The sequence below is a fragment of the Saccoglossus kowalevskii genome, chromosome 19 (assembly GCF_978046115.1).
Source record: "Saccoglossus kowalevskii chromosome 19, keSacKowa6.1, whole genome shotgun sequence".
Lineage (NCBI taxonomy): Eukaryota > Metazoa > Hemichordata > Enteropneusta > Harrimaniidae > Saccoglossus > Saccoglossus kowalevskii.
In genome coordinates this window covers 9,789,213-9,815,161 of record NC_140659.1, presented here as the reverse complement: position 1 = coordinate 9,815,161, position 25,949 = coordinate 9,789,213, and the positions used below count along the sequence as shown (strand labels likewise).

At 35.6% G+C, this 25,949-nt stretch overlaps 1 protein-coding gene across 1 annotated transcript; it reads right to left on the bottom strand.

Annotated features, from left to right (window-relative positions):
• Positions 1-8,360: 8,360 nt before the first annotated feature.
• LOC102808498 (sphingosine-1-phosphate lyase 1-like) lies at positions 8,361-25,465 on the bottom strand. The gene is made up of 15 exons (XM_085494115.1): positions 25,400-25,465; positions 22,136-22,334; positions 21,476-21,543; positions 20,882-21,032; positions 20,709-20,788; positions 20,477-20,605; positions 16,387-16,475; positions 15,765-15,870; positions 14,835-14,933; positions 14,075-14,221; positions 13,452-13,572; positions 12,125-12,242; positions 10,216-10,362; positions 9,934-10,054; positions 8,361-8,905 (listed from the first exon to the last, which is right to left on the bottom strand). The coding sequence occupies exons 1-15, from the start codon at positions 25,436-25,438 to the stop codon at positions 8,783-8,785; spliced, it is 1,737 nt and encodes a 578-aa protein (XP_085350241.1). The 5' UTR covers positions 25,439-25,465; the 3' UTR covers positions 8,361-8,782.
• Positions 25,466-25,949: the final 484 nt, after the last annotated feature.

Sequence of the window (25,949 nt, the reverse complement as noted above, 5' to 3'; positions counted from 1 at the left end):
CTTATGTAATCCATATAGGGTCTTTCACGGAATGACAAGTATGTGGCTTGTACGTGTTTTATTCACGAAATGTTATTATCATCGACATTTATATCTAAATTAAAAAAGTATCGCTCATGGTTTTCCAGGCGTTGCTTGTTAATACAAGGGACAGTCCATTTAAAATTGTGCGCCGTTCTTCGAAAATCGTCGAGCGTAAGATATTTTTTTTTTTCAATATACTGTGATTTGTTTAAACAAGTTAAACGTTTGCAAATTTTTTGCTTAATTTAATTCCACATGTCCTTAAACATACCTTCGGCGATTTCTCAATTGATCAACATTGCAATGGGAAAGAATTGAAAATAATGTCCCATGATTCCACAGTGCAGTCCCGGGAATTGATATCTTCTTTTTCAAAGGGCGGCGGTCGTCGCGCCGCGTCCTGTTCGATACGGGACGCACAGCGACGTACACAACGCGTGTAAAATACATTGTTTGTTTACGTGAAATTCGAACATGCGCTGCCACGACCATCGCCCTTTAAACAATGGTTGCTGAAACTTGTTGACAAGTTTAAAAACTAGAGTGGCATTGGTCTCATGTGCTCGTTCAAATGTTTGCATGCGGCCCCAAATATTGCCACCGGAATTACACATACATATCAACGTGGCTCCGAGTGGTTGTACCCGGGGCCGCGCTGTTAGGTGTACGCTTTACGTAGGGTTGGACCATTAATCTACCGGGGTGCAGCTAGGAATATTCGACAAAAAGCATTCTCTAAATCGGAACATTCACTTCAGTACTGAAATAAAAATGCACGTAGTTCTCGGAGAAGAAAAAAATAATGCAATGGGTTGCATGAAAAGTTTAATCTACTTTTTGTACCCCTGCGACAGAAAGTGTTCCAGCGGTCTAGCCCTTACTCAGTTCAACTGTTCAACCTCATATGTTTTATTTAAAGTAAGATGTTGTGTAGATAATTGCTTGACAACTGAAATAATAGTGTTTCGTTCCTGTGTGGAGGCCAGTGAAGATACCACATTCCACTGTGTGTTCTTATCTAAACATAAAAGCATCTTTCAGACGCTGTGTCATGTTACACGGGTCAGTTTGACGTAGTGTATCGTTACCATGGTGATGTCATCCCCACAGACCGTTATTAGTTGTTTGATGTCCTAACAGAGATCCACGTGGAGTAAAACACAGATTGTTTAGAATAATTTACTTGTGGGTTTATGACGACAAGCCGCGAACTTCTTAAAGACTCTCAGAGGCTCTCATCTCTTGCATAATTGTATGTGAAAAGCAATTGCTGGTCGGCAGGTTCTATAGTATGAAAAAGTATCAATTTCAATCAATTACTTTCAATAATATTCAGTTCTATCACAGAGAGTATTCTAACAAAATGACTGACGTGTACACATTTATATATATGAAGAGCGTCCCAAGTTCAAGTACGTGTCTAAGAATGGTGAACAGCATTTTTATCTTTGAGGTCACGTAATTTAAAGCTAGTTGGAATTTTTCCCCAACTTGGTTGTAACTCAATGTCGTCGCGTGTATTCGGTCACGTATGTGTGACGCAAGCACATAAACAAATTCTTGAAAGTGTCGCGGTGTCGAGTGTGCGCGTCCACGGTTATATGAGCAAGGCGTCTACGGGTTGACGTCATTCCAATAATTATTTACTATTACAATAAAGTATCCGATTTCCTTCAGATGTGATTTTTCATCAAATCAGTAAAACAAAATAAAACTTTTTTTGCACAAAATTTGGTTATATATTCACAAAAGGGGGATTTTTGATCAGTCACGTTTCGTACCAGTCACCCCGACGAGTGTGATATGTGCGCCGTGTATCACTTTCTTTACGTACACTTTCTTTACAGCAGCTCCTCGCCGTGCCACTCAAGCGAGCTTTCAAGCGAGCTTTCCAAACAAATACCGGCCGCCGAGGGCAGCACAAATAAACTGGAAGCCAATATGCACCCGAAGTAGAAATACTAATAATACTGGACTGGACACATATTAAAAAATACATTCAATCTTATTTCAACATTGTGTTAGTAGCATATGGTAAAATACTTTTCCTCTTTTGTGTACAACTTTACGCACTTTGCTGTTAAATTTATCGAATCGCATGCATGTTTACGGAACTTTCCCGACTTTACTATGCACGTAGTTTTTTTGATTTTGCACGCAACGTCATGATCGCTTTTGTTTGCAGCTTTGGCGTTGTTCGACATATGTCGACTTCGCAAGCACGTTTACGGACTTTCTACGTAATATTCCGGATTTTGTGCGTACCATAATGGACGTTCTATGTAATCATACTTACTATGCATGTAGCTTTCTCCTAATATGACGGACGTCACGGTTCCTCTCAACTTCATCTATTTTGCATGCAACCTTCCCGCCTTTGCGTGTACCAATGCGCACTTGGCTCTTAACTTTATTGACTTCGCGTGCAAGTTTACGGACCGTCTACGCCACTTTCCCGGCTATCATGCACGTAACATGACGACCGATCTGCGTAATTTTACCTACTTTGAATGAAGCATTTCGACTTTACACGCAACATTTCCGCTTTTGTGTGCAGCATTACGCACTTTATCGACTTCGTATGAAAGCTTACGGGCCTTCTGCGTAACCTTGCCCACTTTATACATAACATAACGGAAGTTCCCCGTAACTTTATCCACTTTGCCTGTGCGTACAACCTTACGCACTTTGCACGCAACGTTATCGAGTTCGTTTGCTAGTCCAACATGTCCAATGCTCAATGTTACTTTTATAGCCCGACATGTAGGCATGAGTACGCCCTCGCCCGTCATCAGACCTCACTAACATCTGACAGAATAGTGTATGTCTCGTTGGCAAGATGATACTACTCACACATTATGCCAACATACAAATAAACTCTGCCGTGAATGGTTATTCTTTGATGGCTGTCACTATCTGACGTATGTTGGGTTTGGAGTACCGCGGAGGGCGCAACTCACGCCAGCTCGTCAGGCTATAACTTTTACTACGTTTTTTGCATGTAGCTTTTGTGTGTCAATCCAGCATGCAAGTTTACGAACCTCTACGCAACTTTTGCGTAACTTGATGGACGTTATACGTAACTTCACTTATTTTGAACGTAAAATTTCCGATTCTGCAAGCAGCTTTCGAGGCATTCCGTGAAATTTTATCGACTTCGCACATAGGTTTACCGAACTTTTTTCCCAACTTTATTTACTTTACTCGGCAAGGTGACGGACGTTCCATGCAACTTTACATACTTTGCAGGCAACTTTTGTACATCGCACGCAACTTTATCGACTTCGCTTGCAAGTTCACGGACCTTCTACGTAACTTCTTTTGCACCTGACATGACGGATGTTCCACGTAGCTTTTCGTCACTGCTACATACATTCAATGCTGAATTTTCTAAAATGCAGTACTGTATTTTAGAAAATTCAGCATTGAATCATATACCCTGGAGGTAATTGATTAAAGCCGTATTGAACATTTTAAATCCTAGACTGTTGAACGAATTCAACGCAATAAAAAGGACCGGTCAGTCACGTCACTATAAATATTTTTTGCACTGTCACCAGGCAACAAGTTTTTCGAAAAATGGTGACCCCAAACTTGTTAGAAGTCAACATTCTTTTATTTGCCGAAGGTAGTTTCATTAGTCCTTAGACGTAAATGGCTCTCGTTGAAATCTCGTTGAGAGCGAGATGACTACAAGACATGGTTTTCCATTCTTTCATATGGTGCCCTCCCGTCATCATGTCCGCCATTTGAGAGGCAGAAGCAAATCTCATGGCTCTCACGAGTTCTCGGCGGCCATATGCAAATTTGACAACGGCCACGTTACTCGTATATGACTTGATTCTGTTTTGCAATTGAGTGAATTTAGTTTTTGTCTTGAATATTGATCACAATTACGCCATCTAGCGATGACATGAAACCGTCGCTGAAGTGCGCAAATTGAACGGATTAATTTGGGATTTAGTGAAAAGTTGGTTGAAGCGGTTTGTGTTGCAGGACTTCAATTCGCAAACAACTATAGTTGGTCACTCGACACTGCAGTAACTGACTGAAATATACATTTTTACACTTCGAATCCTGGCTACGTCGTATCGCATGGTGGCGCACTTCACTGATAGGAGATTGTATTATTGACGATGACTGATTTAAAAAAGTAACCACACGCAATCAGGTACGCATATTCCTCTCATTCCATCCATCTATTCATCGTTTCACAGGTGAGGGTGATCTATTAAATACACTGTGATTGATTGGTCAAGTTGTTTTCAGCCGTCACTTGAAATTTATAAAACGTGTATACTGTATATAATCGGATGACGATTTTTGTATGTATTCCAATATACCCTATAAAAGTCACACGAGTTCCATTTTCTATTACAATGTCCCAAATTTGAGGAAATTAGAACTCGTTTTATAGACAAGTTTTACTATTGCCCAGCGCTTGAATGGAAATTTATTTTGCTACTGCAATCTGAAAACACACATACAATACAAAATCTTGCCAAATACGTATTTTATTCTTTACAAAAACGTCATAGTTTGTTGCAAGGAAATTTAACTTGAAATGTAAATATCATTTTGTACTCATAACTATAAGTTTGTAATATTCAGACAAGTAACAGCATTGGCTATTCTTGTCAAACGATCTATTTATTTATTTTTGTTACATTTAAGTGTGTACATTATAGCCTATGGTACTGAATAAATATATTATTTAGTCACACTCTTTAATGACACAGCGCTTCTGTGATGTGTTTTGTTGTGAAATCGTTCGTTACTCATTTACGACATAGAACTGCCCTCTGGAGGACGAAATTTATAGGCTACGTGCTATTAAAGCGCAGTGGTCGTCGCGCAGCGCATGTTCGAATTTCATGTAAATGAACAATGTATTTTACACGCGTTGTATACCCATATCGATCAGAACGCGGCGCGACGACTGCTGCCCTTTAAACTCCAGCCGACCCACACTACTTTTAAATTGGGTGTAAACGATGTCTTTTACAAATGTATATGCGTTGTGTACATCGCATCGAACACGATGCACACAACTGTTGCGCTCTAAAAACAATCCCCTATGCAAAGCGTTGTTTCTTACTATTTCGTACGGGACAACTTTCTGGTACAACATAATCTTGCTCGTGGTAATAACCATTTGATATTGGAAAAACAATACATAATAAATTTATTGATATTGCTCTTTTCAAATTATAATATGAAAATACATCAAAACATTGTTCCACTAATTAGTTGCACTCAGTAATATGTATATAAAAAAAACAAAAAACAAATTGTGTTTTTCTCACCTAAACATAAACATTTTTTCAAATGGAGAGAAAATCAACAATTTGTTCTGATAGAGGGCGCACTTTAACAATGCATGTTGGGGTTCTAAAATAAACCATTAGTGATTATGATTGATTGGAATCTTAATCGTTCACCAATTTCAATCTTCCCCCTGCAAGAATATTGGTTTCTCCCTTGAATGATATAAACCATATACATATAGTAATAAGAATTCATTTTATACAAATAATATTTTGGCTGGATTCAATGCTAGCATTTTTATACACTTAAAAGTAATGAAAAATACTTCAGATTAATTTTTTTTTGGGGGGGGGGTGAATAATGAAAGCTAACCTCCAGCACATTTGATAATTGATTTTATCTACTTTATTTACTGAGAAATTGCATAATTTATTTCAAGAACCATAAAATACTACATTTTAAGACATAGTTGTATTGGTTGCCATAGGCGGCATCTGATTAGATTGAAATGAAAGATATTACTCATTATTTATAAGCAAACATTGTTAAAATAATTGTATAATAATTATATTATATGATAAACTTGTAAAAACCATTCACAATTTATATAGACAAAGTATGTGCCTCTTCTTGGTAACTCTCTCAACTAGTGTAACAACAAACTGCTACAAAAATAATTTTGTATTTTCCTGAAGAAATGAAAATCTAGAACTTAATAAACATTGAGGTTACAAAATAATTTGTAAATTGCATGCCTAATAAGTGTAAATTTCTGTTTATTTAATTCAAATGGTTGCAACTGAGCGGTATTATTTTAGGGAAGATTGTTGTCATGGGGGAAAAAAGCTTGGGTATACTAGTTTTTTTTTCCTTTTTCTCAACTAACCTATAAAAATAGCAAAAAATTGTCAATTTCATGTTCTCATTAACTTTTGGTGGTAGTTAGCAATGGAATTTGCATACCTCATTTTACATTATGCAAATAAATGTACATCCATGTCAATAATGTGCTGTACACATTTGATGATGGGCAATTTCGATCAAGTGAGGATATTCGAATGCAATATTCCTCTGTCGAAGATCGGCCGGTCGATGTGCGCTACGAAATAAAGAAATTCGAGTTCAAAATCAAATCGTTCGATTTTTGCGGCAGACGTTCGACGCGCGTCTTTCATGCATCTCGCGAGATCTCGCAGTTGTACGGAAAATCACCTATTTGATGATGACACTATGACCTTTATTTTGTTTATATGTTCAGTTTCACCATGGAAGGTACTATGGTTTCACTCATAACATGGAATCTCAGAAAACAGAAAATAGTCAAATATACAGAAAATTTTGTAATAGTCACTTTAAAATTATAATTCAACAATCAAACATTTCATCTTTTAGTTACCCCCGCTAGTCGAACAATATGCACAGGTCTGAGAATGTTTACGCTTGTTAAAGCGCGGTGGTCGTCGCGCAGCGCGTGTTCGAATTTCATGTAAATAAACAATGTATTTTACACACGTTGTATGCGTCACTATGAGTCCAATATCGAACAGGACGCGGCACGACGACTGTCGCTCTTTAAGTTGAAAAAAAAAAAAATACCCTGCCTCTTTTCCATTGCATCACCTTGCACAGATTAACCATTTTGTAATATACAGAAATAGCAGATGCTACAATGCAATTGGTCACATAGAAAGTACCTGTACACATATGAGGATTCAATCATAAGCATCATTGACAGAATTCACTAAACTACACAATGTACCTCAATGAATCTTCATTACAACATTACATTTACCCGTATAATAATCACTAGCGAGTTCTTGAAAAGTGTGATATTATGTAATTATTGAAATTTAGAAATTATAAAATAAAATAAAATAAAATACAATTTCAATTTATAAATAAAATGTTTATAAGCTTATACATATTTTCTTTGCAAATCAGAATTCAGAGCTGAGACACACAGACACATCAGTCTATTTAAGGGTGTACCTTGTTTAAAATGTTGGAAAAAAAATAGTTTCGCCATTTTGTTTTTTGGTCTATTCATGAGAAATTGACTTTCAAATATGTTGCATGTGTGAAATATGATGCTAGAAGACTGGTCGCATCATGGAAACTTGTTACTGAGTCACAATTTTCAACACGAACACTGCAAATATTTTACATCTGTGATTTGGTCATATCATATGAATTTATCTATAACTGGTTAAACTAAACATTTCAGTAGATTAGTATTAATGATATACCCATATTTTGATTAAATAAAAAAACTTGTATTTTACCCATTGTGAAACCAGTGACACTGCAAAACAGGTAATTTTAAGCAGCCTTTTTATATATTTTTTTTCATCCATGCAATACTGAGGCAAATTTGTGAAACCAAATGTTAGGATATGGCATGCAAATAACAGCGTGCCAGAAAATAAATATTTTGATTGATGAAGTTCTCAGTTTTACAGTTATTTGTTTGCTATTCTCAGATTGCATCAGAAATTGTTTGGTATTTACACTGTAGTTGGTTACATAGATGGAAAAATTTAACAAAATTGATGCTCTTTTAAAAACATAAAATAAAATAAGGTGTTTGAATAGCTTAGAATAATCCTGCATCCCTTGACTTCAACCTGACCTTGAAATGACCTTGAAATGACCTTGAAATGAATGGTTAATAATTGAAGGAATTGCAAAAAGTTGGATGCAAACTTTCCGGTAATACATTGTGGCAAACATTTTGTAACACTATCACTTGATGGCTGTGTCAAAATGTTTTAAAAAGCCAAATCTAAATTTGGTTCGTCCTCAACTACACAAGACTGAAATGACCATAATAATCACTGAGATAAAATGTTGTAAATTTTCATTCTGTCGCATTAATAAAAAAAAATGTTTTCCGGTTGGTCTTCGGTTTCTAAACATTTTGCGGGTATAAAAACAACACTTCAATATTTTATCTCACATGGATGAAAAAGAGTGACAAAACACAAAACAAAAACAAACATGGAATGAGTCAAGAAAGCACACACACTTTTGTGTGTGTGCTTTCTTGACTCATTCCATGTTTGTTTGCATTATGCAGATTTTACACAAATATTTGCATTGCATATTTAAAATTTTCATGGTTGCCATGAAAACAAAATCTAACAAAAACTGGAGCCACAATGGATTTCCAAAGCTTGTCTGTACATTACAATTACTCTAAGAAGATATATTGTTCAAAATACTTAATTATTTACTATGCAATTTGGAAAAGATATTTTTAAGTTTTTTTTACATACTTCTACATGTCTAACCTAACCCTTGTGTAAACCAGAATTCTCTCTAACCCTGACTTCTTTCGAGCAAGCCTTGGATTAGCTGTAAATTTCAAACACGTCAAAATCATGTTTCATTTGCATAGCTTAATTAATAAACTTCAAGACAATTGGTAAAAACTACATGTATGACTTGCATTAATAAGTGTTGTAGATGAAGTGGGAGGAACGGATTGAGATTATTCCATTCCATTCAGCAAAGGTGAAGGAGTGGTCCTGTAGTAGGCATTATAATATGTACAGGCCACCTGAGTAACAATAGAGCGATCAGGAATGGTTTGAGCCATGCCGTACATAGCAGCCTGTGAAGAGATTTAAAAAAACAAAACATTTAATAGTGAGACATTAGTTGGTTGCTTGAAACTGTAAATAAAAGAATTGAACTATCAATGTTTTGAAATGAACCCAAAAGTGAATTTTTATCATACCAAAGGTGTTTTTTCTTTTTCTCAATATGGAGATTTTTTTGGAAAAAAGAAAGCTATGTTGAAATGCATAGAATAAGAATCTGCAAAGAATCTGAAAACATATTCTAGAATGGAAGGAATGTACCAGTACTGAATTTTTAGGTATTTATGTTAATCAGGCATGCACCAGCGAATACAGTACGCGACATAGACTGGCAAAGTTGGGACTTATTTTTTGTTTTGCAAAAAGAAATAATTATTTGTTCTATTAGTCCTTTTAGTGTGATCACGAAAATTGACCGCTAAAGAAATCCCGACTGGACGCATCTGCGGGCATTTGACTGCTATCATTATTCATGATGTTATTGATTATTCATGCGTGGGTGTGTGAAAGTAAACATGACCTTTTAAAGGTTGTTTTGATTCGATTTAAATGTCCAATGTATAAGAGTAGTCTTTCAAAATCGCCGGGACCTCAAAAGTGAAAGGTTACGTACATTGATATTAGATATGACGTACACAGCTGCACTTTGATTCGTTGTCAATGCTAGTCAAGAGTGATTTTCACTTCAACGCAGGGAGTCGTCTGCAGATGCGTTCACTCTGGATTTCTTTCGCAGTCACGCTAGTGTTTTGCGACCACGTTAAAAAGACTAAATTGACAATGAATTATATTTTTTGGAGTAAAACAAAAAAGAAGTCCTGACTTTGCCAGTCTATACGCGACAGTGCCCATCTCTGTTATGCAGTCCAGTACTGAATTTACCCTAATGCTACTCAAATAGCTCTAGTATAGAGATACATAGATAAAGAATGTTTTATGGTGACAAAAATAATATTTTAATAATTCAGTATACAACTATTGAAAATGAGATTCTAATAAAGCAAATGCGAAATTAGAAAAACAACTAATAGTGACTTACTGATCCGTCTGGCTTTGTCCTGGGTTTGCTCATCATCTCCGCGGTGACAAGACGTAAATCATTCAAGAATTTATCAGCATATCCTGTTTTCGTATGAACTAATGTACAACAAATATGTATGCTAGGCAAATAAAAAGAAAACAAGTTAGAATGCAGCCATTTTGGTTTTTTTGGGAAACCATGTTTTATTATTCGAGGATAATCTTCCATGATTTTTTTTTTTTTTTAGCTTAACCCCAATTTTTTTTTAATATATTGATTTATGGTTAAATGCTAACTTACCTGGTAGGAAACTGCAGGGGATTGAGATGCCATCCTTGTTTAGTCATCATATCTGATAATTGAAATATGTCAAAGTCTAGCGATCCAAAGGCAACTACACTCACATCAGAACTGCCAACAATATGAAGGCCTTCAATTTCACGAATTCTGAAAAGAAACAAAATAAATCATAGTGAAACAAGTCATTGAAAATGACACAGTCCCAGTTAAATTTTTGAAAGTTCTCTTTGTGCTCGTCATATTAAAGCGAAGGGGTTGTCGCGAGCGTGTCCTTGAAACTTAAGTTTCAAGTGGCGTTACAACAGATTGTTTATTTACATCAAAACATGTGTTCCGTGTAGTAGTAATATGGCCAAAAATAAAAACAGCCGTTATTTGGCCATTGATTTGGCTTTGATCTGATTATGAAACACACTGATATGTATGATGTATGTGCCAAATACGAATAAAAATGGTACATAAATTTTGGAAATATAGTAGTAAGGCCAAAAAGTCAGATGGCTGTCAATCGGCCATCTTTGACCAGATTTTGAAACAAATTGTTATGGACATGCATCCTAGCATGTATAAAATACATGTATGTGCCAAATTTGAATGAAAACTGACAGAGCACGTCCAAGATACCGCATAAAAAACCCAAAACAAGATGCCTGCCAGTCGACCATCATTGATCCAATTGCGAAATAAATCGTCATGGACATGTATCCTAACATGTATAATCTATGTACCAAGTTTGAATGACAACTGACAAAGCATGTCCAAAAAACAACATTTTCAAAAAACAAGATGCCTGCCAGTCGACCATCTTTGATCCAATTGTGAAATAAATCATCATGGACATGTATCCTAACATGTATAATCTATGTACCAAGTTTGAATGAAAACTGACAAAGCATGTCCAAAATACAACATTTTCAAAAAACAAGATGGCTGCCAGTCGGCCATTTTGAATCGAATCGCTAAACCATTGCATATGCATATGTCCCAATTAAGGTACTAGGCACATGCAAAGAATGAACGGAATCGGTCCACAGGATTCTGAAATATGACTCTGGACAGACTGACGCACTGACACACAGACTCAGGAACTCACGGACGGTTGGGGACATGTATCCTAACATGTATGATCTATGTACTAAATTTGAATAAAAACTGACAACGCATGTCCAAAATACAACATTTTCAAAAAACAAGATGGCTGCCAGTCGGCCATTTTGAATCGAATTGCATATGTCCCACATAAAGTACTAGGCACATGCAAAGAATGAACGGAATCGGTCCAAGGGATTCTGAAATATGACTTAGAATGGACGCATGGACACACGGACGGACGGAGACCGAATTAAAAGTCCCCGTTTTCGGACTTCGTCCGAACGGGGACTAATTATTGTGAGTTTTCTCTTGAAGATACACATAGCTAACTAGAAAAAAATCTTCATCTTTAAATATTTAAAAGCAGGCAAATTCTTGCTATTACCGGTATTGTTTGAAATTCCACAAAATTATGTACCACCAAACAGGGCTGACAAAGTTACCAGTTTTGCTAAAAGGTTATTTTAAGGTTATTTTTCCCCAGATGATCCCACATCAAAATCAAGTAAAATTAAAAAAAAAAAATAATTGTCAAAAATAATTAATGTTTGTAACATTACAGCAGATACTAATCAGTGTTGTACCTAACTTAGACTGCGTCTGTTAAATGTGACTCAAAGTAGCGAAATTTATCTTTATGAACATTTTACTGCTCTGAAATGATCATTTTCACTGATTTATCTATTGAGTAAAAATAAAAATTCCAAAATAAATTACATAACAGTATATAAATATATATGATGGACGGAAGACAGAAACTTTCACAGAATCTGCAATTTCTAAACAACACAAATTCTATTCATCAGAAATAACTTACCCTGCTTCGATATAACGTGTAGTTTCAATAACTTTACGGGTGGCTTCAACATATCCTTGTTCTCCATGATACATCATAACTGCCCAAGTTGCTGCAATGATTGCACCACAACGACTACCTACAAAGTATATGAGAGTGGTATATCTGTGATACATCATAACTGCCCAAGTTGCTGCAATGATTGCACCACAACGACTACCTACAAAGTATATGAGAGTGGTATATCTGTGATACATCATAACTGCCCAAGTTGCTGCAATGATTGCACCACAACGACTACCTTCAAAGTATATGAGAGTGGTATATCTGTGATACATCATAACTGCCCAAGTTGCTGCAATGATTGCACCACAACGACTACCTACAAAGTATATGAGAGTGGTATGTCTATGATACATCATAACTGCCCAAGTTGCTGCAATGATTGCACCACAACGACTACCTACAAAGTATATGAGAATGGTATATCTGTGATACATCATAACTGCCCAAGTTGCTGCAATGATTTCACCACAACGACTACCTACAAAGTGTATGAGAGTGGTATGTCTATGATACATCATAACTGCCCAAGTTGCTGCAATGATTGCACCACAACGACTACCTACAAAGTATATGAGAGTGGTATGTCTATGATACATCATAACTGCACAAGTTGCTGCAATGATTGCACCACAATGACTACATACTAAGTATACGACATAATCAGCCCAGGAACTAGTATATTACCATTTGGGATACACCAAATAATCAGCCCCGGAACTAGCATGTTACCATTTGGGATACACCAAATAATCAGCCCTGGAACTAGCATGTTATTATTTGCGATACACCAAATAATCAGCCCTGGAACTAGTATGTTACCATTTGAGATACACCAAATATTCAGCCCTGGAACTAGCATTTTACCATTTGCGATACACCAAATAATCAGCCCTGGAACTAGCATGTTACCATTTGCGATACACCAAATAATCAGCCCTGGAACTAGTATGTTACCATTTTAGATACACCAAATATTCAGCCCTGGAACTAGCATCTTACCAAATACTAGTTTTTTTTCTTTGCAGAGACATGATTTGATACTATCATGATAAACCAATGTTAGACCATTTGTCAGACAATGTTAAACATGCTGCTACATGTGTACTAACGGTATTCAGTTCCTTGAATGTTGAATGTTTTCCTCATAGAGCCTGTGTACCACATGCACAATATGAACATAGTGTTTTCTCAGAAACAAATTCTGTGCATGTGTCTACAGTTTCTTTGCAAGGTGCATTGGATTTTACACCATGTTGATCAGCGCTGATAAAAAGAGGCTTACCTCCGATACATGGTGTGGCATAAAGACCACCTTGCCAGTCAGGATATGCAAAATATTGCCCAGAACGAATTTCTTCATTTTTATATAGAACTACAGATGATCCTTTTGGAGCATAACCATACTATAATGAAGATTGAAAAATATATAATTTGATATAGTAAAATTATCGCCCAAGAAAATTTTTCAGAAAATCAGTTTGATCTAAAAAAAACAAGCCATGCATAGCACAGTCCCTGTTAGTTATCAAATTTAAGATATATAGTTTTTGTTTATAGTAATATAGCTGGTATATAACCATGTCAGGAATATGATTATGATGATTGTTTAACATTAAAATGATTGAAATTTGTATCAGATCGTCAAACAAGTCCATATACGAGAGATATTGCTCTGGAACAGCATTAATTAAAACAAAATCAGCCATTTTGAATACATGTATATATTTTTAACGTGATGTATAATGAATATATAAAATTTGAACATAATCAGTCAAAGCATGTCAGAGATATGGCTCTAGAAGCCTATTCATTAAAACACACACGCACGAACGCACAAGTGTCAAAACATACCGGTAAATCCGCGTTTTTGGACTGTGTCCGAACGGGGACTAAAAAGAGCCTCACCTTATGAGTATCAGCGGATATACTGGTAACACCTTCCAATCTAAAGTCAAATGGTTGTAAAGGATAACCAGCTTTGTCCATGAAAGCAATAAGAAAACCTCCTAGGCATGCATCCACATGGCATGGTAAATTATACTTTAATGCCAGCTGTGGTTTAAAAAGAAAATGATTACAGACTTAAAATCTCTGATTTTTGTTGAGAAATTAAATATTGTACTCTATATTCAATTACCAATGGAGGTTGTTAATAGTAAATTCATATACATATTTACAGGGTAATAATGTGCACTGTAACATCGTTAAGGATTTGGGCGCAATATCTTCATCATTATTACTCGAATTCAGGTACCCTGAATTATATCCAGGAAAAAAAGGGGAATAAGAAAGTTATGTAATCAAATGGATTATCAGCTTCTGAAAATGGTAGCCCACCAGTCATATTTTATTTTCAAGACCTACAAAGCTACAAAATTCAATCAATCATTATAGTGGTTAGTTGTTCAGTTTTAGAATAACATCATTCAATTCAAATCAAATTAGTTTCACTTTCACCATACAGCAGTCGACAGGAAGCAACATTAAATTTTGTGTAAAAAAACAACAAATGTAAATGTTGCATGACCCATCACACACACCAAACATGACACAGTGCAACACAACTACAGAGGGCACTATAACTTTAATATTTAATTCCATTAAATCATATCCATTAAATCCATTTTGAATTTACTCATTTATCCATGTGAATCCTGTAGCTTACCTTTGATATATCCTCTATGGGATCTATAGAACCATGAGGGAATTGTGGTGCTGATCCAACTAAGACACAGGTATTTTTATTGATCATTCTCTCCATAGCCTGGATAGGATATAAAAACATATTACACAGATATTTTGATTGCATTTGACAATTATTATGAATGTAAAAAATAGAGAATATGTAATATACACACAGCACATTTGAAATTTGGTACTGAGAAACTTAATTTTAATTCTGACACCCTCTTCCCGGGCAGGTAAACTCTTCAAATTGTTAAGTATTGCATGAAATTAAAAACCTATATGGTCATCCCTGGGAGGGGGCAGTTGACCAGAAAGTGTCAATTTATGTTATACCCAGAGGTCACAGCTTCCATCATTTTGTTTTACTGACCTTGAGGTCACATATTCCACAATATCGGTCTCACCGACCTTCAGGTCACATCTCCCGCCATGCCGGTCTCAGTGACCTTGAGACACCCTCCCCCCCCCCCCGGTCATACCGGTCTCAGTGACATTGAAACCAAATTCCTGACATGTCTGGTCTCAGCGACCTAGAGTTCACATTCCTTGCCACACCAGTCTCAAGGTCACATTTCCTGTCACACCGGACTCAGTGACCTTAAGGTCACATTTCCTGTCATACCCAGTCTCAGTGACCATAAGGTCACATTCCCTGTCATACCCAGTCTCAGTGACCTTAAGGTCACATTCCCTGTCATACCCGGTCTCAGTGACCTTAAGGTCACATTCCCTGTCATACCCGGTCTCAGTGACCTCAATGTCACATTTCCTGTCATACCCGGTCTCAGTGACCTCAAGGTCACATTTCCTGTCATACCCGGTCTCAGTGACCTTAAGGTCACATATTCAACAATATTGGTTTCACCGTCATTGAGATTACATTTGATGCCGTATTGGTTACACTGACCTTAATGTCACATCGCATATTTTCATCCTGCGGCACACGAACAACCTTCATACAAAAATATGTAGCGGCTTTATCAAAGGCTGCATGCACACTTTTTGGCGCTAGACTGCAACATAAATTTTTTTTATTAACCCTCCTAGTACCGCAACCAAATTTTTTCCGAGCAAAACGTTTAATTTAACAAATAATTTTGTGTAATAATGCCCACCAATTTTGACCAATGTTTTTGACTTTGGAATGAGATCATTAAAAAAAAACAATAATTATTTTCATTTACTATGAATTCACATAACAATATTAATTACACATAATAAATAAGTCATTGACATGACATAGCTCCTGTAGGGCAATAGTAAACAACACTGAAACATGTCAGCCATTTTGAAACACAATAAATGCCTGCTGATATGTTTAACATGATGTAGAATATATGTTAAAAGTTAAATTGCAAGCAAAAATAAAGTATTCTACATTAATAGCCACCATGGTTCAACAGGTTGGTAATTGGATAAGAAAAACAATGTACGATAGTATTAGCCACCTGGACTAAACAGGTCGGTGATTGGCTAATAAAAACAATGCAGTATTAGCCACCTGGACTAAACAGGTCGGTGATACATACATTTCAGGTCTTTTAACTCCCCTCTCATAGGCTATAGCTCTGTAGGCTCTGCATGCCATTAAAATACTTTCAGTACCACCAGTTGTCACCTGAGAAACAGAAAAGAAACATGTATGTAACACACCATGTGACACATTAGATAATAAGTCACATTACAATTTAAATTACATAATCCTTTTCACCACCAGACTTTCTTTATAGTATTACACTTTATAGTATTACATCATACTAGGGCACACAAATTACACTTTGTAGTATTACATCATACTAGTGCACACACATTACACTTTATAGTATTACATCATACTAGGGCACGCACATTACACTTTATAGTATTACATCATACTAGTGCACACAAATTACACTTTATAGTATTACATCGTACTAGAGCACACAAATTACACTTTATAGTATTACATCATACTAAAGCACACAAATTACACTTTATAGTATTACATCGTACTAGAGCACACAAATTACACTTTATAGTATTACATCATACTAGTGCACACAAATTACACTTTATAGTATTACATCGTACTAGAGCACACAAATTACACTTTATAGTATTACATCATACTAGTGCACACAAATTACACTTTATAGTATTACATCGTACTAGAGCACACAAATTACACTTTATAGTATTACATCATACTAGTGCACACAAATTACACTTTATAGTATTACATCATACTAGTGCACACAAATTACAATTTATAGTATTACATCATACTAGTGCACACACATTACACTTTATAGTATTACATCATACTAGTGCACACAAATTACACTTTGTAGTATTACATCACAAATTACACTACAGTATTCTATATTTCAAGAGATGCATGCAAGATTTATTCCATATACGGCACTGAAAAGGTTAAACAATGAGCAATTGATTCTGCACACATCGGTGGAAATTACTGACACTTGTTTAATAGATATATACACGTACCAGTGTGTAGCATTAAATTAGAAACACATCTCCAATAGCTATGCACATAAACCAAATATTGTATCTAATGTACACTGCATAATTAAAATTTACTTATTTGACCATAAACACATCTCTGTCATTTACCTGCAATTCTAATCAAAGAAAGCTTAGAAAGAACTCCCATGTGCTGAGAGTATTGGAGACACATTAAATATAATTCGAAATTACTTAGCTGAAAACTAATTATGCAAATCAGAAAATTAATATGACCAGATTTGAGTGTAAAACTAATGAGGTCTGCGCAATGTAACAGAAAATCTATGTCTCCAAGTTTAATTGAAATGTGATTAGAACCAAAAAATTATGAATTATTATGCTTATTAGGGAATTAATATGAACAGATTTTTACCCCAAACTAATTAGGTTTGTACATTGTCCTAGAGCATCTTTGTACTAAGTTTCATTGAAATGGAATAATTAGTACCGTGAAAACTCCAAAATCTCGACCCCTCTAAAAATTCGGCCGCCTATTTATTTGCCGGGGTTCGGTGTTTTATTTACCTCCAAATTTTCGACTCCACTAAGAATTGCCGACTCATTCTTATTCGAAAATTGCGACCAGTTTTAGTTTTCCCCCAAACGAAAAAAAAACCGATGTGAGCGTTCAAACGGGACCTTCCTCGAAGGCATGAATCCGGGTTTCTGATTGACTGAGAGATTTTTATTTTATTGGTAACGAAAATATATTCTAAATAAACGAAGTTTCAAATAAAAACGAACACAAAAATCTCGGCATGCTGTGTTTCTGAATTGTTGATTATTACTGTACTCAGTAGTGATTATAATAATGTACACAAAATAAATTTGTTGAATGGTTATGAAATACAAATAAAAGTCAACTTAGTTTCATCGTAAGCGAATGATTCCGGTCTCGTATAAACGTTTGATGCTGTAGGATATCCGCCATGTTCTCTTAGGTCAAATAGGTCAAATCGCTAATTAACCAATCAAAAAGCTGGATGATGCCAACGTGTTCAAATTACCATAGCTTATTTAAATATGTTAATGTTATTGAACGCAATGCGGAAGAGATTGGTGTTGTAGTACGATATTTTGGCTTGGATTTTGATGCGAAAACGGCATGATTTTTTTTAAATAAAAAAATTAGTTGTTTTTAAAAAATAAACTGGTCATCTGAAGAATAATTTAACATTGTTCACAGTGATAACAGCTCATTCTCGAAAGGAAGCTTACCCGCTCACGCTAGTCACGATAAAAATCATACACGTGTACTCTTGAATAGACAGACGTCAATGACCACGGTAAAACTTACTCTATTTTAGCCGGCAGGATTGATTGAAATGTCCAAAAAATGACGCCAAAATACACCTTAAAAGTCCCATTTTATTTTCTTAAATCCCATTTTATTTTTTAATCCAAGGGCGAATTTACGGCAGAATTTGGTCCCTCAAATAAGGGACACGTGAGCTTTGATTCTAACCGGATACATTGCACTGGGTCGGGGAGATAGTTTGCTAAACTTCCATGTATCTTTTGTCCAATGGGTACCTGTACTTCGAACATTTGCAAGTTTTCCTAGGTAGTGCGAGACAGCTTTGTCTTTTGACCTATTAGTTTTGTGCTGACCTCTTCTCCGCGTCTTGATGTTTTGTTTTGCTTGTCATAATACTCACTGATTGATGACTTTGTTTAGATTTTGAGTTACAACTCGGCCACGACCTTTGCTTTTACCGTGAAACATGAGGAAGTTTACGTCAATTGACGGACATTGCATTTTTTAAAAACTAATGAAGCACACTGTCTATCATCTCCATTTTTTCATTTGCTGATTTCTATTCTGAAAAATTCGACCGTCCGAAAATGCACCTTAATTTTGACTCTAAAAACACGTCACATTTCTAACACCAATTATTTAAAACCGGTCGAAAGTTTGGAGTTTTTACGGTGCTTTAGATATCAGTGTGAAAGCTTAAAATTGGTTAATTATGCAAATTAGGTAATTAATATGTACAGATTTTAACCCACAATTATTCAGGTCTGTCTATTGTCCTACAGCATCCATGTACATTCATTGATATGTGATGTATAGTACCTGAGATATCAGTGTGAAAGTTGGTTAATTATGCAAATTAGGTGATTAATATGCACAAATATTTACCGGAAACTAATTGGGTCTGCATAATTCTAGATTCATTGAAATGTGATGATTAGTACTTTAGATATCAGTAGAAAAGCTGAAAATTAATTATGCAAATTAGGTAATTAATATGCACAATTATTTACCCTAAAACTAATCAGGTCTCTGCATAGTCCTAAAGGATCTATGTACCAAGTTTCATTGAAATGCGATGATTAGTACTTGAGATACCCGTGGAAAAGCTGAAAATTAACTAATTATGCAAATTAGGTGATTAATATGCACAAATATTTATCGAAAACAATCAATCTCTGCATAGTCCTTGAGTATGTAAGTACCAAGTTTCATTGAAATGTAATGCTAACTACTTATATCAAATGCTGAAAATTAATTAATTATGCAAATTAGGTAATTAATATGTACTGATATTACCATAAAAACTATCAGGTCTGTGCAGTGTCGTATGACATCTATGTACCAAGTTTCATTGAAATGTGATGATTAGTACTTGAGATATCAGTGGAAAAACCGAAAATTGACTAATCATTATGCAAATTAGGTAATTAGTATCCACGGATTATTACCAAAAACTAATCAAATCTGCGCATATGTTCAGAGCATCTATGTACCAAGTTTCATCAAAATCCAATGAGTGGTTCTTTAGATATCAGTGGAACAGTCATAGAACAGCTAAAAAATAGCTAATTATCATGCAAATTAGGTAATTAACGAGCATGGATTTTTACCAAAACCTAATCAAATCTGCGCATTGGCCCAGAGCATCTATGCACCAAGTTTCATCAAAAAACGATGTATGGTTCTTGAGATAGCAGTGGAACAGTCGGACACACATACACACATACACACACACATACACACATACACACATACACACATACACACATACAGACACACTAACTGCAAAGACTCCCATTTTGTGCTTCGCACATGGGAGTCAATAAAACAAATACAGTAGTTGGTATGAAACTTACCGCGCCACATGCTTTTGGTCCACCATTGAACATTCGAACACACATTGCTACCACCTCGGCTTCCATTTTACGAAGACCCGGGAACACATCCGGATGTAATGGATTGGCCCAGGCAAACTCCCCATAAACCTGAAAGCATAAATATTAGGTTTTAATTATATCAAATGTTATATTGTAAGATGAGAAGATAGAGTGCATGCAAGGGGAGTAAAGTAGAATGGTATTGCTATACCTTGGCAGTCAGCCTTGTTAGGTCTTGACTCCCACAATACACTGTGCCAGAAACCATGCCCTTCTCCCAGTTATGGGATTCTGAAATAAAAAGAGACATTTCACTGAAACATGATTCAATTGATTGTATTTTAATTTTTTTTTTTATACCGGTAATATTCCTTGAAGTCTTACCTATTGCATGATATTTATCTTCAATTAATTTCATTAGTTCATTTTCTTTTATTCCCTTGTCAGGTAGTTGATTGACGTACCTCTGTCCCGGACCGAGTGGAAACAATTTGCTCTCAATTTCACGCATTGTCTTTTCAATCTCTTGCTGGATCTAAAATAAACAAGAATATTATATTTCATTTTGAAAAAAACACACCATAATGTTCAAATTTAATGTAACAAAGTATTGTACTATATAGACCTATATATGTTTTGCTGTAATAGTGGTGTTCACGTTAGAGATCTCGGCACATGCCGAATCTTGAATCTTCTTTGCCGTTCAAGTGCACGATGACTCGTAATAAATACCATAACAACAAATGAATATAATTTCAATATAGCAATTATTATTATTATCATATGCGTATCGTTTTCCATGTTTTGGTCAAATAACAGATTGACGGATGCGGGCGTGATTTCCGCTCAAGCCAAGGTGGTCCTAAGTGGGTCCCAACTAATGTGAATGTAACTGCTGTAATCCTTCTGCAAACACAAAGGATTACAAATTTCGACACGTGCCGAGATCCCGTAACGTGAACATAGCAAGTGACTTACCTTTGGTCCAATAATAGGTATTTTTCTAATAGTTTTGAAAAAAAACTTGCTTAATCTTTGCCAGGGACCTGTGTAAAAAAACAATTGAAATTAAAATTCATGCTTATATTATTCATCAATATGTATGAGTGACAGAGGTACTGAAGTTAAGCCAGTTCTCAGACAATGTTTTTCGGTGTTAATTTTCATGATTTTGATTAGTTGAGTTGAGGTAGTCACAATGAGTCACAAGGAAATGTGAACTGGTAAAAAATTTTGCAGCTTTCCCTTGACCCAGGAAATGTGTTTCTAGCAAAATAAAAACCCAGAATAACTATATTAATCACATGACCCCCCTCTTGGTTTTTCCAGTTGTTCAAAATTTAAGCATGCCTCTTTAATTGTATACATATCGCAAACAGCCACACTTTGAAAAACGAAGAATGGATTCAAGCGTACAATTCAACCATGGGAGGTTCAACCATCAACCTCTGCTCAATTGGCGTTGATGCTTCAATTCCACATGGTAGGTTTTAAAAGTCAGTTATCATTGAATCTACAGCAAATTGCATTAATTTTACAAGAAAAAAAAAACAAGTTATTTTTTTAGAGGGCGTACTTTAATTTTAACTAACAACCAAAAAGAGTTATATGGCATATTTCAAACGCATGCATACTTACTTAGATCATGGTCAAATAGGAATTGATAGATCCATATAACAGCTACGGTCAGACCTAATGTGCATAAAATAATCTGCCACGGTTCCCAATCATCGCAATACGTATTCACGGCCGTTCTACAATTATTTGCATACACTAAAGCAGTATCCGCGTATGGTTTTAACAAAGTCTTGTATTGTTGGATGAACTCAGTCAACCCCTGCAACAAAAACAAATAATGGTATGTCTCTGTATTAAAAGTTTTTCTTCTTGACTTTCTATATATACCCGGTACATGTTTTGTGTGGTACATACTTCTATTATTCACTGAGTTTCATTCTTGCTCATTTTGCTGGTGGTTACCACTGCACTAAACTAAATCCCAGTGAATATTCAGCTAAACATACTCATAGAACTCATTGGTTTCCATGAGCATGAATATTAATGAATTCATAACATTATTTGTTAATTTTTTGAATAGGGTGAATGTTATCTCATTCGATAACAAATTGGAAAACCATTGCAAGGAAAAATACATGATCGGTTTTTGATATCATTGTAGCCAATCTAAACATCAGTGAGGTGACATATTGTACCGGTATGCAACTCTATAACAGCAGTAAATCAGATGTAATTGAGATTCAACACGTTTGAAACGTTAAAAAAAGTAGTCAGTCATTTTCGAGAAATTCATTACTCTTTGAGATGTGGTCTCTTTATTCGACCATCACCTTACAACTGTACTTGTCAGATTAGAGTATGTTTTAAAGCGCCTCTTCTTCGCCAAGTTGACATCTTACCATTTTTTTGATATCCATTGCCATGTGCAACTATAGGGAACCTTTGATTGGGTACATGTTTTAGAGGCACGTCCAATCAGATCTAAGTATTTTACCAAGGTCAAATATGTGACCTTCTAGATAGAATCATGCAGGGGTTTATCAAGTTTTCAGAAACCATGCAATTCAGACAATGCCATCTGATAGTGAACCAAACCATACGCATTGTGGGGCAGTCAGCCATGGGTGAGGGAGTAATTCTATCTTGGTGAAGAGTGAATACACCTATAGAATGTAGGATACATCTGTCATGCAAAGTTCAATTAAATTCTTGACTGACATATATTGCTTGATAAGCAGTACTACGGAGTTTACATCATAAAAGCCAAGTACAGTACCTTGTCCATGTTTGATTTGATTACCATACATATATCATGACATTTTGCACCAAGACAAGGTCAAATACCAGTGTCACACCAAAATACATATTACATTATAAATACAGGTATGCCCACTGTGTAACAACAAATTAATAAATTAACATGTAAGTAAAATAAATAACAATTTATTTCAGCTGTTTTGAGTTTTAGGTTCATGGTAAGATTGAATATATATGTTTTGTCACAGCAAAGTTTGTTGAACTCTGATTCACCCTTTCACCTTTTCACCCAGATTTTTAAATACAGTTTAAAACTGGGTATGTGCATTAGTAAATTCTTGTATATGCCAGCCTAATGGTTTTGACATGACCAGTGAGTACATGTAGCGTGAGAGAAAATATCAATATTGCTTCGAGCAATACCCGGTATTATCAGATGAGCAATGTGATATTCACGGTGTTCTATTGTTTTAGCAGTGGCAATATTTTGCGGTATTTGATGATCACAGGCATGCGATATCTTTGGACCCTGTGCAACAACGTCACATAGACTGAAACTCTGAATTCAGTCTTTGTAGTATAAGCATACTACGGAATCGTTAACGATATTGACAATGAAACTATTCAGAATTGAGATGGTTTATCTGCTTTCAGCAAAGAACCAACGCTAAAAGTTCACTTGGCAAGATGATGTCTTGTTATATGGTAACACCACAGTCAGCTGGCGCACACCTGATATACGAACCGTATTTTTGTGAAAGATTGGTATTTTTGTCCTGATTTGTAGGAATCTGTAAAACACGTTTCACAACTTGTCTCTTATTTAGTTTTATGCGGCATTCATGATGGCGGCCCCCATATAGTAAATATCGCATTTATTTTATTATCACGTGTGCGCCAGCTGACTGTGGGTAACACCCATGGGCGACTTCATCCCTAAATGTGGTTAATCGGTGCATGTTCATACAATTTAACATTAAAGATTCATATTTACTCAGTACTTAGCAAGATATCTAGAAATACTTAACATATGCTAGTTTTAGATACATGTATATTCTGAGTCCATAAATTGGCAATGCAAATTGTTTTACATACATACAAAAAATATTTACATATTCCACAAAAATCACGAGAACGCATCCTGATCAAGTAACACACTGTACGTGCTCTCATGGTATACGATACACATGTATGTTCTCATTCTCCTGGTTAGTTTTCATGTGGATATAAAGATGCACATATGACAAAGACGTCATTCGCAGGAAATAATGCAAATAATGTGCTCAAAAAAATATCAACAGATTATCTCCAATATGAGCTGTGAATAACATGCAATTATCATAAATTATTTTAAATATCCTGGATTTAATTAGTTTAAAAAATAAAAAAAAAATTTGCTTTAACTTTGTTCTATGGAATTGTTCTAAAAATAGTAATTTTCGAAATAATATGTGTCAAATTTTTGATAAGTTCGATATTGTAACACACAGAAGGATCCATTTTATGTTACCATGGAATTTTACATAAAAAACCAATAATCATTGTCATGCGATTTATGACAAACTTTAAACAAATCATGAGTAGGCTTATGAACTTCAACGTAAACCTTAAAATTGGATCCGAATTCGCCGCATGGATGCATATGTTAATGTTCGCAGTCAGCCGGCATTATATGCACTCAATTGACCATGTCCCAGCGATCTACACATGACGATGGCTGACTACGGTACCCAAAAAACCTCTTTGTTGTACGATTGACCGGGTCCAATGTATCGCAACACGTTCACGTTCACGCCGCCATCGAAAATGGTCTTTACGCTTTTTATACTATCCACATTTCAGCTGAGAATATCAGAGAATGTGTAACAGTCTAGAACGTAAAATTTCACCTTTAGTATCATAGTCACATAAAATCGAGGTCAGATTATAGCACGAATAGAGGTCAACAAACTTTAAACCGATCAGTGCGGGTTGGTTTACTCGATTACCGGTACATGTTATGTGGACATACCATAAGATCAAAGCCATACATTCTAATCATTTTTGTGCCGTGTATGAATACTTATCACAAACATGCATAACTACACACTTCAAACACAGAAGAACCATAGTTCTGTATTGACTTACCGATAATTTTGTCGAGTCAGTGCCAGTGGTCGACGCCATTTTTTTATGAACAAAAAAACAACTCGAGATAAGGTTCATTGACCTCCGAACCGAAGCTGTTGATTGTGGAAACCAGAGAGGGCGCTGTACCTCTAACAAGCGAGTTTTTTTTGACAATGTAGATTTTCTCTCATGGTTTCCAAGCTTTTAAAAAAAAGCTTCAATGTAACAACCAGAAGGAAAACAACAATAATGTTTATACTTCGTATTAACGCAATAACACTAAATTATATGCAACATTTGAAAAAAAGGTAAAATATATTCATTCCAGGGTAGTAGTAAGCTGGGTAATAATTCAAGTTTATATTGGATTTTTTGGAGTAATTTATTTTGAAATAACATTTTCTGCTGGTATGATTGTGGCTTGTACCACTTAATTGAGATTTGTTCACACGCGGAGGCAGTTACCGCCAAAGAGTTGAATGAATTATTTTAAAAGAAAGTGTGTCGATTACATTCCGCATCTCCATACAGCATAGCATATGTGCAAAAAAAAAAACATACTGGATTT

Coding starts and splice junctions, on each gene's coding strand:
- LOC102808498 (XM_085494115.1), bottom strand. CDS start 25,438: ATGGCGTCGACCACTGGCACTGACTCGACAAAATTATCG. Junction 21,544..22,135: donor CCTATTTGACCATGATCTAA/GTAAGTATGCAT, acceptor TTTTTTACACAG/GTCCCTGGCAAAGATTAAGC. Junction 16,476..20,476: donor GACCAAAAGCATGTGGCGCG/GTAAGTTTCATA, acceptor TCTGTTTCTCAG/GTGACAACTGGTGGTACTGA.